General features: G+C 46.5%; 1 protein-coding gene across 1 annotated transcript in view; it reads right to left on the bottom strand.

The window, feature by feature from the left end:
* PCNX2 (pecanex 2) overlaps positions 1 to 16,141 on the bottom strand; it is a 313,479-nt gene that overhangs the window by 14,088 nt on the left and 283,250 nt on the right. The window contains exons 27-28 of the mRNA XM_073879043.1: positions 15,128 to 15,361; positions 13,530 to 13,642 (exon numbers count right to left, since the gene is read on the bottom strand). Of these exons, the coding sequence (XP_073735144.1) occupies positions 13,530 to 13,642; positions 15,128 to 15,361 (347 nt within the window). The remainder of the gene's footprint in view (positions 1 to 13,529; positions 13,643 to 15,127; positions 15,362 to 16,141) is intronic.

Here is a 16,141-nt window from a genome sequence, read left to right as displayed (position 1 = left end):
GCACATCTGCTTCCCAGCCGCACCCTTGGGTGAATGACTGTGGAAGTGGCCTCATGGGGGTGGGGGTGGGGGTTAAAATGAATGACCGAAGGGTTTCTCAGGATTATCCGGGTTTTCACGTTTCCAGGCTTTTCCTGCTCACCTTCCATTTCCTGCACATAATTGAGCATTGCCTGGATCGAGAACACAAGAGTCCACCCAAGGGAAATCTCCCATGGTCTGGGCGCTTTACAGTTGGGATGAACGTTGGGGAACCCAGCTTTGGGAAGGCCACGGATCCTGTACAATGGGAGCAGGAAGAGGTGTTCTTCCTACTTTATTTCCACGAGTATTCTCAGTCGAACAACCCTGGCCTCTTACTGAGGTGGTTATGAGGTGGGTATAAAGCAAAAGCAGTCCTGATAGGGCTGAATTGGGACAGAATGAGCAGGAAAATGCATGAGAAGGACAATCTCTGAGGATGGCTGCTCGTAAGGATTTAATGAGTTGGCTCACCGAGCCAGACTTTTGATGCAACACAGCACATTAGACCTGCACGTCAGGGGAATCATTCCAATTGATGGCTATTTTAGCGTTTCATGGCAAAACGTACCACTATCATTAATTTCCTTCTGGAACTCTCTTGAGAGGGATGCCGAGGCTTCGAGTCAGAGCAGACTGTGGGAAACGGAAGTAGCTGAGGTCTAGGCAGGTGGGGCTCAGGGTGCTGTGGTCTGGAGGAGCCCAGAAACTTCCAGAAAGAGTTCTGGGAGGCACCCTTCTCAAAAGGCTCTCCCCTCACGGAACAAAGACTTCCTGGGGCTGCGAGCTTTAGCGACTGCCTGGGAGGCACCGAGGAGGGAGCTACAAGACAGCAGGGCCGGGATGCAGCAGGGCGAATGCCAAGGGCAGAAGCTTTATAGTAATGAGTACTACCTGCTGTTGGCTGAAAACATCTGAAAATGCCCCTGTCATTAGCTGGGAGCTAAGCACTGAAAAGGAACAGCTAAGTGGCAGGACATGGGTGGGTCTTCTTCTGGAAAGGATGAGGAACGCCATGTTGCTTGCACACACAGGAAGACAAAACACTCCTCCAGACGTGGGAATGGGGATGGTGGCAAAGGAAGATTAAGGGACTCGCCCAGAGACCCAGAGCGCCTTCTGCAGACCAGAGAGCAGAGCAAGGAGTTCAAGGCGCCAGGCTCTCGTTTGCTCAGTGCAGGTGCAGGGTAACCACAGACTGCTTAACTCATCAGGAGGGAAAACACCACTTCCATGCGAAGGCCCCCGGCGACAGATGCTTTACTTGTCATTTTTGGGGGGAGAAAATGACCTTGTTGGACCTAATGCTGTTCTTTTAAAATGATTCTCAATGTAGGAAACAAACCCTGAATCAGAATTCCACTGGACTGGTGGTATTATCCTTAGCACCTTAAAGGTAACGGCATCCTGAAAGAAAGGTGTTTCATTATCCTTAAGAGAATGAAGAGGAGGAAGGCAGAGGGATGTGATGAGCTGGGGAGGGCTCTGAGGGGCAGAGCCAGGTCTCTGGGACACCGGCAGCATGTTTCGGATTTGGAGGTTCATTAGTGCTTTGTCTTTTTTAAGATTCCACCAAGTGACACCGAGCTCCCACCCCCAGGCCAAGAGCTGGAGTGGGGAAAGAGTACCATATCTGAGTCAATCAAGGTTGGCCTTCATGGGGACTAAACAGCCACCTTCTATCCCCCCTCCAATTCCCCCCCACCCGACCTGGGATGTTGGTGAGACATGCTGTCTCACCTATCCTATCACAGAGTTTGCTGGCCAGGCAATCACCCGTGCAGGGGCAACTGTGTCCAGATGTGTGGGATTAGGTACAGGCCAAGGCAGACCGGGTCCCAGAAGAAACCGGACACGTGTATAATAGTGTGTTAAAGACGCATATGCACACATAGAGAACCAAAGACCACGGTGCAGAGATAAGCATGGGCTTCCAAGGCACTAAATGCAGGCTAAAATTTCAATAAAAAGAGCACTAGAAACACATTACTCTTTAATATGATGATGAGTAGCTAGTGCTTGAGTGCATTTTCTTTTTAAGGGAAAAGACTGGTATGTATTGTTTAGGCTGTAAGACCACGCCACTCAACCTGAGAACACGTCTAGTGTCCTGGCCCTCCAGCTGACTCTGGGGGAGGGACTGTGTCTGCGCTGCTTCCCGCTTGGCCCTGAGCCCCTCTCCCGCAAGGTTCCATCCATGCTCCCCAGGCCGAGGACTGGGGTCCTGATCTTGCCTTTCTCACGGCATGTGCATGTGTGTGCGTGTGTGCGCGTGTGTGCGTGAGCATGTGTGCGTTAGAACAGACGTTCCAGCCTCTGGCTTGGCATGACTCCGCAGCCCCAGCAGACACCAACGACCATAAAGCTGGGTCTCCAAGGATACTCTGATTGCCCAAACTCCCCGTGCTTGTCTTTCTGGTTCCTGACCCAGCTTCCTATGAACAATGACATGACTGACGCATACGGATGAGAGGCTGGGGTCGTTGGTACCTAAGCACCGTGGCTCCCAGCCCCTCTAGAAAAGGCTGTTTTCTGGCTTGAGGCTCTGGCTGTCACTTGCAGAGCCGGCCACTGCCGGTATGCGAGCTTGGCCCAAGGCTTACGCTTTAACTGGCCCTGCTCCTCTCAGCACCCTTGCCATCAACTTTCACAGCAAGGACAATCTGAGGATGGCCAGTAGAAGCAAAGGCTGTTTGTTTTCACCATCTTGTGACTCCGCTTTCTTTATTCACAGAGTCTTCCCCCTAGATGTATTCTAGCCTGAGGTTTCTTATGCCCCTCTAAGCCCCACTTTTGTTCGACATCACTGATGGGCTTAGCCCATCCCTCATCTCTACCCTCTCTCACTGGTTCTCAACTGCTGGCAATTTAGGTCCCTGGGGGCCATTTGGAAACCTTTTTGTATGTCACAACCGGGGCGGGGAGGAGGGCGGTGGTGTGTTCTGGCACCTAGTAGGGAGAAGTCGGGCAGGTTTGCTGCAACAAAGCAACAAAGCACCATGCAGCCCAAAGGTTCATCGTGCCTCTGCTGAGAAGCTACGCTTCCTGAGAAACAGCACCACGCGAGGGAGGTCACAGATTTCCAGTTTTGGACAATGGGGTCATTATCTTGGATCCTGGCTTAACGAATTTTAGGGTTTGGGGGGAAACAACTTTAATGCCAGGATAGTTCCTGCAGGACTTGCAGTGGGCTCTCCAGAACAATGACTGATTTGTTCATTTTCGCTCCTTTCCAAACAGGCCCATAGACGGTGTTTACAGCTCAGCACCACGAAGAGCCTTCTGTTGCCGCGCGTCTCGCAGTAAACGGAGAGCTGGTAGACCATATGCGAACAATTAAGTGTGATTTGCAGGCTGGGTTTCCCTGTGCTTACTGATTAGTAACAGAGCTGCATAGGGAGCTGGGCCTGTCCGCCTCAGTTGGTACTCCAGGCTCAGAGAGCACGTCCAGCTCAGGAGCCCAGCATGCCTTCGTGTGCTTTACTCACCCTGTGCAATTCAGCAACCTGCCCTGGTTTTGTGGCTAATTCCACCACCCCGGCCATATTCTCTGGCTAAAGATCCACCCCCACCCCCAGTACTAACGAACAACAATGGTCCAGGTGACTAGCACCACCTCTGAGCAACAGGAAGTGAAACAGAGGTTGGTAATTTCCATTTTTCTGATGGTTTGTGGATTACTAAGCCCTTTCCATCCCATTAGCTCAACTCATTCTCGTGGGTGCTTGCACAAGATATATTATTCCAGCCTTTTCCTTTAAGAGGAAATGGGCCAGAAAGGGATAAGAAAGAGGGTAGGACAGGTGGGAACAAATACTCTGTATCTCATGCCACGGAAGACGCGTCAGAGCAAAGCCACGGCTGCCTTCTGCTTCCACACCCGTCCAGGAAACCTCGCATCCAGGAAACCCAGCCTTGCGTCGAGAGCGTGTAGCTGGACCATCTTCTTACAGACCAGCCCAGAGGCTCTGTTAGAATGAACTAGCTCTTGAAGCTAGTCCATCGGTTTTAAAATCAAACCAGCCCCTGGATCCCAGCTACCTCCTACCTGGTGAAGAGCACTCTGACAGAAAGCAGTGGCATCCCTCAGGTAGGATCAAGGTTCTTCACTAGGTTTTAGAGTTCAGGTACCACACAGAGAGGCACCTGTGGCCCCAAAGAGCTGGGAGCCAGAAACCTAAACCCAAGCTTCAATTTTGGCTCTGATACTTGTTGATACTGGCAAGTCCCTTGTCCTCATCATCTCTTTCTTTCTGCATTCATCCTTAAAATCAGGCTTGTCCAGGGAGATGTGGAGGCCGGGTGAGGGGCTGGCTAAGATCTCTTTACACTGGGGACTGGGTGCACAAGTGTGGTTTCAGGACAATGGACACGGGTCAGTGGGGGGAGAGAACAAATCCACCCCAGTGTCCAGCATTCATCTGTCCGCCGGGACCCATGCCTGAGTCCTGAAAGATGCAGAAGACAAGTTCAAGAGAGCGGGAGCATTGAGAGCACAAGGCAGAAGTAACTCCCATCGGAGAGAGCCCAGGCCAGCAGGACAGAGGGTGGAGCATCCCTGAGCATGGACCACCGTGAGCTTCGGGAGCCGTGAGGCACATCAGCAGGCACCTTCAGCAGCTCTCGGCAGTACAACCGCACGCAGGAGCCATCCACAAAGAAAGTTTAGGGATGTGAGGAGGGTGGGGATGCTTGCCGCAGGGCTGGGGGCGATCTGAGGCATTCCTACAGAGACAGGGTTAATGGTGGCATAGAGTGGTGGTCAGGAGCAGGACTCTGGAGGTTGGGCAGGACTCCACCGTGGTGAAACCCTACGCCAGTCACTTCTCTGTGCCCTGGTTTTTCCAGCTGTATAAATGGGGCCAGTAACAGTACCTACCTCATCATCTCTCAAGCTTCCATAGAGGACGGAACGTGTAAACTCGCATCAAGCACTGAGCACTGTCCCCTGTACGTACATAAGTGTTTGCTGCTACCTTTAGTCTCATTTTAGCATAAGCTTCAGAAATAAACCAAAGGACGTTTATGCTGCAGAATCCCACCTAATAACGGGAAAGTAAGGGTGTGGCCTTCAGTGATCTTTTTTCAACTAAATCCCAAACAAATGATGAAAGCGAGAAATCATTAAAAGGCAAGATTTGATAAAAAGCTTTTTAAAAATACATTTCAGGGGTCCCTGGGTGGCTCAGTCAGTTAAGCGTCTGCCTTTGGCTCGGGTCATGATCCCAGGGTCCTGGGATCGAGCCCCGAGTCGGGCTCCCTGCTCCGTGGGAAGCCTGCTTCTCCCTCTCCCACTCCCCCTTGTGTTCCCTCTCTCGCTGTGTCTCTCTCTGTCAAATAAATAAAAAATAAAATCTAAAAAAAAAATAGAAAAATAAAAATACATTTGACCTCATGACGTTTTAACACCCAACACTTTTGTGCTCCTGAGCCTCTATATCGATGGGTCAACTGCCATTAGCCAGTGAAATTGCTTCCCGAGGCCAGCCTTGGGACCCCAGGGGTCAGGCACAAGGCAGCCATTCAACATCGAAAGTAGATTTCCTGACCCAGTTCCTGAAGATCCTCACGTTGGTGGTTTGTGAGGGGGCCTGGGGTCTATATTCTGATCAAGCTGCCCAGGTACTCCTGAGATCTGGGGCTCAGGGGACCAGAGAATCTGGGTGTCTCCTAAAGACGTCTAGCCATGTCAGAAAAGGAAGGGAGCCAGGACCACAGAGTGGAACCCATACACCAGGCCAAGGTAGAAGACCTTCCCGTGCAGTATTACAATTCAAGGCCCCAGAAATGCTTGCTCCTTTTTCTAGGTTGCAAATTCTTTCCTATGCTTTAAACTTACAGGTTTTCTACATGCTCCAAGATTCTGACTTGAGCTGGATGACCTAATTTTAATCAGGATGTTGCATCATGTTTACTTTGTCTGTTTCTCTCCTAGATTCTAGCTTCTGAGTTTCCAACCACAGTCAAGCAAGTGGACCTCAATCTTGTTCTGCAAGATGAACCTGTAGGACGCCTGGCCCTCATTTAGGCATCATCTCCAGTGGAAGTTTGGGAGAAGAAAGTGAGATCGTGTCCTGGACTTCTGAGGAACACTGTTTTCCTCTGTCCACTGTGGTGAGAGGGGTGGGCAAATGGCAGCTGTGACCTCAGACCACAACAGTGACCCATGTGAGGGCTCTCGGTCTCCTGCACAGGCCTTGGCATGGCATACCTATGGCTGGCTTGCTTGCCTACCATTTTTCAAGACTATGTTGATCTTGAGGTTCACTATCCTCTTGGAACCCTAGTCTACTCCAAGACCCAGTAATATTTCTTCTTTAAGCAAACATGTTGCTGCTATAAAATGCCACCATCTTCTCACCTTTATCTCTATAAATGGAGAATTGGCCAGGATCTGCTCACCACTTTCCATGTAATTGAAGATAGCAATCAAGCTATGTTTTAGCTTGGGGTCAGTGAAACTATTTTGATTTCCTGCTAATGCATCCCTTTATGGATATGTGCCTTTCTTCAGTGGGAGACACGGTTCTCCAAAGAAGATGGGCCTCAAACTCCAAATCTAAAAAAAATTACCAGTATTTGCTTGGTACATCCATATTAACCCATTCTATCTCCAAAACACATTGACATTTTATTTTAAGACATTGTATATACTTGTGCTCTTGGCTCACTTTCATTCAGCATATCATTTAAGGTGATTCTCAATTTACTCATTCTCTCAATTTTGCATGTAGATATTTTTATTTCTTGAGGATTTCCATCAGTGCTGTGTCACTGTTGTAAAGTCAAAAATATTTCCCCAACAAATCCATCAAATAAAGCAGAGCTTATGACTTATGTTAGGCTGCTGTGTAAGACCCCTCCGGGGAGTCAGTGTTCGAAAATCCTCTGTTAACTCCTTAACATTAAACATGTGAAAATGACCCGTGAGGTCTCATAAAGTACACCTAAGGGCATATTCCTGATTTTAAAATTACATGAGGGTAGATTTCACACACGCACACACACAGAGCTCATGGGCCACACAAACTTTGAACATAGAGGTAACTACACTAAATAAAATAATAGCAAGTTGTGGGGCACCTGAGTGGCTCAGTCAGTTAGCATCTGACTCTTGATTTCAGCTCAGGTCATGATCCCAGGGCTGTGAGATGGAGCCCCACAACGGGCTCTGCACTGGGTGTGGAGCCTGCTTAAGATTCTCTCTCTCCTTCTCCCTCTGCACCCCTCCCCTCTCCCTCTAAGGAAAAAAAAAATTTGCAAGTTGAATTCATCTTTGTATAAAAAGAATAATATATCATGACCAAAGAGAGGTTATCTCAGAATTCTAAGGATATTTCAGGAAGAAGAACTCTATTAATGTAACTCATAACTTTAATAGATTTAAGGAGAAGAATATCATCTGAATGTGTGCCCCCACATTTTAAAATAATTCAACATCCTTTCCTGATAAAAGTTTCATTACCAGGAAGAGGAGGAAATTCCCCGACTTGATAAAATGGTCTATTACAAACCTAAAACAAACCTTACTTTTTAATGCTAAAATATTCCTCTTGTTCCCTGTAACATGTGGATTAAGGCAAGGATGCTGTGGTAGGCAGAATAAGGGGCCCCCAAAGATGTCCATATCCTAATCCCTGAAACCTGGGAGTACATGACCTTAAACAGCAGAAGGAATTTTGCACATATGATTAAGAATTTGGAGATGGGGAGATTATCCCGGACTATCTCGGTGGGCCCAAAGTACTCACAGGGATCCTTGTGAGGGAAAGAAGGAAGCAGGAGAAGAGTTTGAGTCAGACAGAGATCAAAAATGCTGCACTGCTGGCTCGAAAGATGGAACAAGAGGCAGCCTCTAGAACAGGGCATGGACTCTCCCCTTAGAGCCTCCAGCAGGAACGCAGCCCAACAGATACCCTGATTTTAGCCTAGTGAACCCCATTTTGGACTTCTGACTTTCAAAACTCTACGGCCATTAATTTATGTTGCTTTAACCCACCAAGTTTGTGGTAATTAGTTCCAGAAGTAATAGGAAACTAACACAGATGCCCATTTCCAACACTGCCCTGGACGTCATAGCCAATGAAATAAGAAAAAGAACTGAAGGTAAATATTGGGGAGGATAAAAGCCGTAACTGTCATTATTTGTAGATATGTCTTCCTACCAGAAAATTAAAGAGAAATAATTGGAATATTAGGTTTATAACAGAGTTCATAGGGGTGACCCAAATGAGATCAAATAAAAAAAGAAATCACTTTTCCGTATGCCAGCAGTAACCAATTAAAAATGTGACAGGAAAGAAAGATTCTATTCCCAATCACAATAAACCTATAAAATATCTAGAAATGATCCATTAAGAGATTACAAATCTCAAAAAAATGATAAAAGTTTCCTGAAAGACACTTAAAAAACAGAATGATCACAAAGATGCGCCATGTTACTGAATGATGTTCGTATTTTTCTCAATCTGCCAATTCAACACAATGTTGATCAAAATGCCAGCAGAGCTTTCTATAAAATGTGCGTCTAAATTTCATCCGAGGAGAACATGAGCAAGAATAGCACCCACCACAAAACAACAAGACAAAAGCAAAAACAGGGGACTAGACTGATCAGATATCAAAACAATGTTATCACTCTAGGAAACCAAACAGTATGGTTTTGTTATAAGAACAGAGAGATGGATCACTTTAACAGACATGTAAATCCAGAAGTGTACCACCTATGAATGGGAATGTAGCATATGGCAAAAGTGGTATTTCAAGTTAGTGGTGTTTTTAAACTGACTGAATCACTAATGAGGAGTTACTTAGCAAATGGTATTGGACTATTAGCTATCCATTTGGGAAAAAAAGAAATGGATCCCGATCTCCCATCAAGTATGAAAATACGTTCTACTTGAATTTGTTGGGAGCCAATAGTCTAGTGGCTCATTCTCCAACATAGCCTACTGCTTTGCCAAGAATGCAAGACCCAGGCTATTCCCCAGCACCGTGTTTGCAGTGAGCATCCTTGAGGGATGAAATGGCATCTGTCTCTGCTACAAAATGGCTGGTTCCTTGAGCTAAGTGCTCTTCTGTCTTGGAAAATGGTGCTCTGCATCACTCCTGTGGGTCTTGGGGGCAAGGGAAACAGAAACAAACATGCTGAATCTCATGCTGCCCCCTGTGCTATGAGAAATAGAGTCCTTTGTCTCTGACCCAGGAGTCTCGTGTCCTCTGCTAGAATCCATGAAAATGTAACAGGGTAGCTAATTACCTAAAAGGTAGAGTAAAATCAAATCCCAAGACTTGACAGGATTCAAAACAAAAATGGAAAGAAGTAAAACTATAGAAGCATCAGAGGAAAATAGGGGGTATTGGGTGCCTGAGTGGCTCAGCTGGTTAAGCATCTACCTCTTTTGGCTCAGGTCATGATCCCAGGCTCCTGGGATCGAGCCCCACATCGGGCTCCCTGCTCAGCAGGAAGCCTGTTTCTTCCTCTCCCACTCCCCCTGCTTGTGTTCCCTCTCTTGCTGTGTCTCTCTCTGTCAAATAAATAAATAAAATCTTTAAAAAACAGAAAAGAAAGAAAATAGGAGGTATTATTTTTATATCCTGGAGCTGGAAAAAAAAAAAAAACACTTCTGAGAAAGACACAAAATCCTGAAATTATAATTTTTTAAAAAGGTGTTATAGATAAAAATAAAAGACAAGTGCACCTTGATAGAAAATATTTTTAACACATATTAAGATCATAATATGAGAGAATACCTCCCAAAACTCAGTAAGAGCCTAATAAAAATGGGTAAAGCACATAAATAGGCAGGCAATTCACAGAAAAAATATGTGGCCAATAAATATGTAAAATGATCCTTACCTCACTATTAATAATAGAAATGCAAAGTCAAATGAGAATGAGATAATTTTTCACCCATGAGACTAGAAAATTTAAAGACCGAATCTCCAGCATTAGTGAGGATGTGGCAAAACACTCTTGGTAAGACTACAAATTGGGGCAGCTCTTTTGGAGAGCCATTTGATTATATCTATAAAAATTACATTTAAACGTTTTTTGAGCTATGGAATTTTTTTTTTTTTTTTTTTTTTTGCAAGCAAAACCAGTTATTGAATTCTAGCATATAAAATATAGAGCATAGCTGTTTGGGTGAAGTAGAGGTGGGGGCCCTGTCATGCTCCGTCTGACCTCCCCTCATGCTGCGTCCCTCCCCACGTCCCACGACACAACCAAGTCAGAACTTCACGGACGTCAGGCCCCAGAACCACTGGGCCAGGGCGGAGTGTGAAATCGGTTACCTTTATTGGTCTTTGGACTGAAATGAAAGCACGCCACAGGATTTTGCTGTGGTGTGGGACCTCTTAGTAAAGGGAACCAGTCCCAGATAATCAAATCTTTCCCGAGTACTGAGAATATTATTCCCAGATTTATCTCATCACTATGTTTGGAACAAGCAGAGCTGACACTGAGTATGAGAAACTGTTGGAAACAAAGAAAATCCCATCATCGCAAGGTTTAAAAAAGCAGCTGGTGAGCCTGGTGCTTAATCAAGAAAAATAAATAAATAAAGCTGACCAGGCAAGAAACACCCGGATCAGGAATAATTGAACAAGTTACACAAAGAGCAAGATTGAAGAAGTCTTTGCAAATCGCTTAGGTGGGAACTGAGAGAATAAACCCTTGAAGCATTTTATCTGCAATTTGTACAGATAATTCGGAATTTATTTGTTTAAAAAAACCGACTTCAAGTGGATCAAACAAAAGCTCGCTCGCCTGGATGCTAGGATTATCTGAAGACTCGTGATTCCAGAATCCTCTGAAGCCCTTCCCCAACTGCATTCCCTCCTTACAGTTTCGTGAGGAGCCCCTGCTGTAGCCACATCATCCTGTTTTTACAAAGCCTACCTTTGAGCCTCCTGCTAGGCTTTCCATCATTAAATTAGGCCCCAGACGATAGACCACAGAGGAAATGGCTCGGGGTCATAGCCGGATGCTGAGTCAGGCAGGAGAAGCCCGTCAGCTCCCTCCCTGGGGTATTTCCTAGAACAGGTTTTAGTTCAGCACTAACGTGTACGTCGCTTTTCTCACCTGTGAAGAAAATTGGGAAATTCGGAGATGTGGGAGTTGAAGGAATAGCTGTCGCACGTTCTGACTACCTCGGTGCTGACTTTTTCCTCTGAGTGACTCAAGGCTACGGCCTCCAGAAAGAAATGAAGAGACACGCCAACCACACCACTTCACCCCTTACCGACGCACAACACGTAATGGCCGATGCCCTTCCACAGCGTGGTGCCCTGGCTCCCCGCCGTCCCCTGAAGGAGGGCACTCGGGAACAGTCTCCCTGGACTCCCCAGGGCTTGTGAAGGTTGCAAAGTCAATACGTTCATGGGTTTTGCCCTTTAGAAGCTTATAACCTGGCCTATGAACACTCACTCCAGTTGAGTATCAAAAGAAGCTGGTGTCAACGGTATGATACAGAAATCCCGAAGAAAGTGCAAGCAGAGGGGAGACCAGTGAGGGGAGCCTACATGGAACTGCTTTTTGAGCTCCCTGGTTCTGTATGATGCTCAGCCTTGGCCACACACTGAAATCATCGGGGGGTGGGGGGCGTGAGTAATCCTCATGCTTGCCCTCACCAACAGGGATTCTGACGTCACTGGTCTGGACTGGGGTAGGGCCTGGGCACCAGGATGTTTAAAAGCCCCCCAGGAGGCTTTAATGTGTACCCATCGAGGTAATCCTGACAGAGGAGCAGAATCTAGAACACCCGGCCCCTGGTGCTAAGTACCCAAGAAGTCTGAAACGGCCAGCGATCCTGGCAATGAGAACACCATCTCATGAGAGCAGCTTCATGGGAGGAGCAGGAGCAGAAGGCAAACTGGCAGCGGGGTGGTGGGGGCTGCTGAGCTCTGCGTCATTGGTGACAGAAATTTCCAGAGCTTGTTCATGAATGCAAGAGAAGACCGGGTGATAGAGGGTGGAGGGTGAAAAGGCCAGGAGAGGATTTAACTTTGTTTTTGTTCTTTAAGAAGAGAAACTTGGAAATATTATTCATCCATGAGAAGAAGGAAATCTGGGGCGCCTGGGTGGCTCAGTCGTTAAGCGTCTGCCTTCGGCTCAGGTCGTGATCCCAGGGTCCTGGGATCGAGCCCCACGTCAGGCTCCCTGCTCAGCGGGAAGCCTGCTTCTCCCTCTCCCACTCCCCCTGCTTGTGTTCCCTCTCTCGCTGTGTCTCTCTCTGTCAAATAAATAAATAAAATCTTAAAAAAAAAAAAAAAAAGGAAATCCTACCATTTTTGACAACATGGATGGACTTTGAGGGCATTATGCTAAGTGAAGTCAGTCAGAGGAAGGCAAATACCATATGATCTTATATATATAGAATCTAAAAAAAACAAAATGAAAAAACCAAGCTCATAGATACAGAGAACAGACTGGTGGGTGCTGAGGTGGGGGTGGGGACATACGAAATGGGTGAAGGTGGGAAAAAGGCACCAACCTCGTCATAGATAAATAAGTCATGGGTTGTAATGTACGGCGTCGTGACTCTAGTTAATGATACTGTATCTCATACTTGAAAGTTGCTAAGAGAGTAAATCTTAAAAGTTCCCACCACAAGATAAAAGGTTTGTAACATAATAAAAATACATGTGGTGATGCACATTAACTAGACTTATGGCGGTGATCATTTTGCAATATATACAAATATTGAATCATTATGAAACTAATACAAAGTTGTATGTCAATTATAGCTCAACTGTTTAAAAAAGGAGAGAAACTTGATCTATTTACATACAGGGCAGGAAGATCTGGTAGAAAGAGAGCTTGAAAAAACAGCCAAAGGGACATCCAATTAATCAAAGCCCCACAGAGACAGGGCAGGGTAGTCTGGACTAGAGCACAGACGTGATGCTTTTCTTTTGTGTGGAAAAACAGGGAAAGGGAACGAAACTTTATTTTTTGTTAAGATTTATTTATTTGAGAGAGAGAGCAAGAGCGCAAGCACAAGCATGGGGGGTGGGAGGCAGAGGGAGAGGGAGAGAGAATCTCCAGCAGATTCCACCCTGAGCGTGGAGCCCGACTCGGGGCTTGATCTCATGACCCTGAGATCAAACCTGAACCGAAAGCAAGAGTCGGACACTCAACTGACTGAGCCACCCAGGCGCCCTGGGAACAGACCTCTATTAAGCATTAATTTTGCTAGAGACCAGGCTAGGTAATTCCTATAAATGATTTCATTTCATCTTTCCAGCAAAGCCACCAGGACCCCTGTAACACAGAAGGTCCTGTACCCAGGAGCCCGGGGATTTAGCTACTCTGTATTAGTGCCATTTCCAAGCGTAGAACTCCCAAAGGTCACGGTGATCCAAAAGCCTCCTTATGAGCCCAACATGATGTATTATGGCAAGAACTATCTACATAAGCAGTCCAACTTTAAAATAAAGAAAATGACAAAAATCTGTCAAAAATATAAAATCCTGGTGCCTGTACCAACTGTTTCTTCACATACCTGAGAGCCATGTTGTGGGCTGCCGTTCCCAGAGCTCTCCTCCCCAGGATGCACAAGGCAAAGGACAGGGTCACTAAAGGAGAGTCCTCATCGCTGTCCAGGTTCTTGGAGGGCTGAAAGAGCAAGGAGGTTAATTCAACTTTCCCAAGGGTTCCATCATGCCCTGACACAGAATCACATCCCAAGGGGCTTTGCAAGTCAGCCATTGTGGTCACTTGGTCCAGTAGGATGCCCCAGGGACAGAGGACTCTCTGATTCCTGAAACACTTTCTCTCGTGGTTGGACATGGAAAAAAATTTGAAATGAGGAAGCTACTTTAGGGGAGAAAAGAGGCTACCATGTGCCTTGCTGACCCAATTCTCTGGAATTTTGAATATGGCACTTCATAGGTGAGGATGGGGGGAGCTTACAAATGAACGCCCACCTTACCACAGGGCAGGGGCGTGACTAGCAGGGAGGGAAGGAGTACAGGAATCATGGGCAGGTGAGGGTTTTCTGTTTTCCCTAGAACGAGGAGCCCTGAATTGACCATAAGTCCACAATCAACAGCCAAATTAAAGAGGTCATCCAAAGTCAGCTTAAAAAGGGGGTGGGGAAAATGCAGAAGAAAGAGTCAAAATAGCTTTTACAAGAGAAATGAAATGATTCCATGAATGAAATGAGGAGAGAAGAGCACTATCCCAGGGATAGCTAGGGATACCAACAGATTCTTTGAATACCCCAACCACCGGAAGAAGCCGCGCAGGGGTTAAGAAATCAGCACACATTCTCCTTGCTGCATCTGGAGAAAGCAGATGCTGTCACCCGCTCCTTCGACAACCTGTTTTCAATCACTCACGAAAAGGTCAAGGACCTGGATTAGGGTCGTAATTTGGTTTGTCCCCACAAGTCATCGGGTGACATACTTCACTACTGAGGAGCTTGTTTTCAACTTGAATCTACTGTCTCCATCAACGGAATCCTGATCCAGCTTTTCGAACCCCAGGAAGCAAAGTCAACCAACTGCCTCCCTCTGCTTCCCCTCCCTCTCTCCTCCCCTTGCTCCTCCTCCTTGCCAACCCTCCTCCTCTTCTTTTGAGAAGCTGTCATTGTCCTTGGTTTCATTTCCAAGAGGCTGCATTCATCTCCAGAAGTGTCCCAGCACGGGAGCAATAATGCACAAGAGACACAACCGTGGGAGTGGGTGGGACCATCTTGATTGCTGAACAGATTTGTTGCCTGTCCACGATTCAATACGTCCAGTAACTCCTCCGCATTTCGGCACAGATATCCTTTGTACGGAAATCTCAAAAAGCAGCTCTACACAAAGAAGTTTCCAGAGTTTGAAAGCCATGCCAGAGGCTTAAAACCACACTAAGCCTGAGCACAGTATAGAGGGAAATATACCTTCAAGACTCCTCCACTGGAGACAAGGTATATGACTTCTTCCTTTAAAATTTTGCTTACGTGTTAAATAAACATTTATCCAAATACCAATGTTCTCTCTCCACTATGTTATTGTCATCTACCATACAGTATTACAAGAGATGGACTTTATAAAATGCTCCTTGTGTTTTATATTTAACCCAACGCCTCCAGCCCCCACCTCCCTGACCTACCTCTTGTCTCTTCCGTGCACAGTACTGAATCCATTCTAGATAAACATTACAGTAGCTGGCACGGGTTATCCCCTGGAGACACGGGACGTAGTCATCATCAACGTTAATGTTGAACATGGCAAGGTCACGCTCGATATAATGCCACTTGGCAAAGGGCTGCAGAGACTTCAGAAGGGATTCGTTTTTGATCCAGGAGAGAAGTTTGGGGGACGTTACCATATAGTATATTATACTCTGCAGAGAGAAAGCAAGATTTTGAGCCCTTACAGCCATTCTAAAGACAGAACGACTTTTTATTATTATATCTCATAAAGTCAATCAATGTCAGAGATTGACATGTGGTGTCATTGTATTTCCTGCTAGATTTTTTTTAAGATTTTTTATTCATTTATTTGAGAGAGAGAGAGAGAGAGAGAGAGAGAGAGAGAGCATGAGTGGGGTGAGGAGCAGAGGGAGAAGCAGACTCCCTGCTGAGCAGGGAGCCAGACTTGGGGCTCAATCCCAGGACCCTGGGGCAGACACTTAACCAACTGAGCCACCCAGGTGCCCCTTTCCTGCTAGATTTAATGCATAGGAACTCACTTGGGACATTCTAAAATGTCCTCTCTTATGGGTCACCATAGGGATAAGGAAAGTGAGAATAACAGAACGTTAACAGAATGTACCAGGACGGAAGTTTCGTGGTGAAGAAGAGTGACAGCCAGCCCAATCCTTTCTGAGAGACACACAAAAGCACCCTTGGGTTACTGCAGGCTTCCATGGATGCCAAGCATGGCTGATCCAGCCGAAAGAAACGGGGGCAGACCCTCTTCCAGGAGCCCAGCCCAGGAGTGTTTAATGAACGAAAACACCAAAGTTCTTATGGAAAGTACTTATGATGGAGAATTGTCAAAACACACATGCGTACGTAATCCCGGGCGCCCAGACAGTGGACATCTGTGATGCCTCCCCAAATAACCCGTGTTTTCCCCTCCATCAGACACGCCACTTAGGAATCCCAGTTGGTGAAAATGC

This window comes from Callorhinus ursinus, unplaced genomic scaffold (assembly GCF_003265705.2).
Source record: "Callorhinus ursinus isolate GAN/ISIS: 27379988/994484 unplaced genomic scaffold, GSC_fseal_2.0 scaffold32, whole genome shotgun sequence".
NCBI lineage: Eukaryota > Metazoa > Chordata > Mammalia > Carnivora > Otariidae > Callorhinus > Callorhinus ursinus.
Note: the sequence above shows the minus strand (reverse complement) of the source record. Positions and strands in the feature narration are given on the sequence as shown.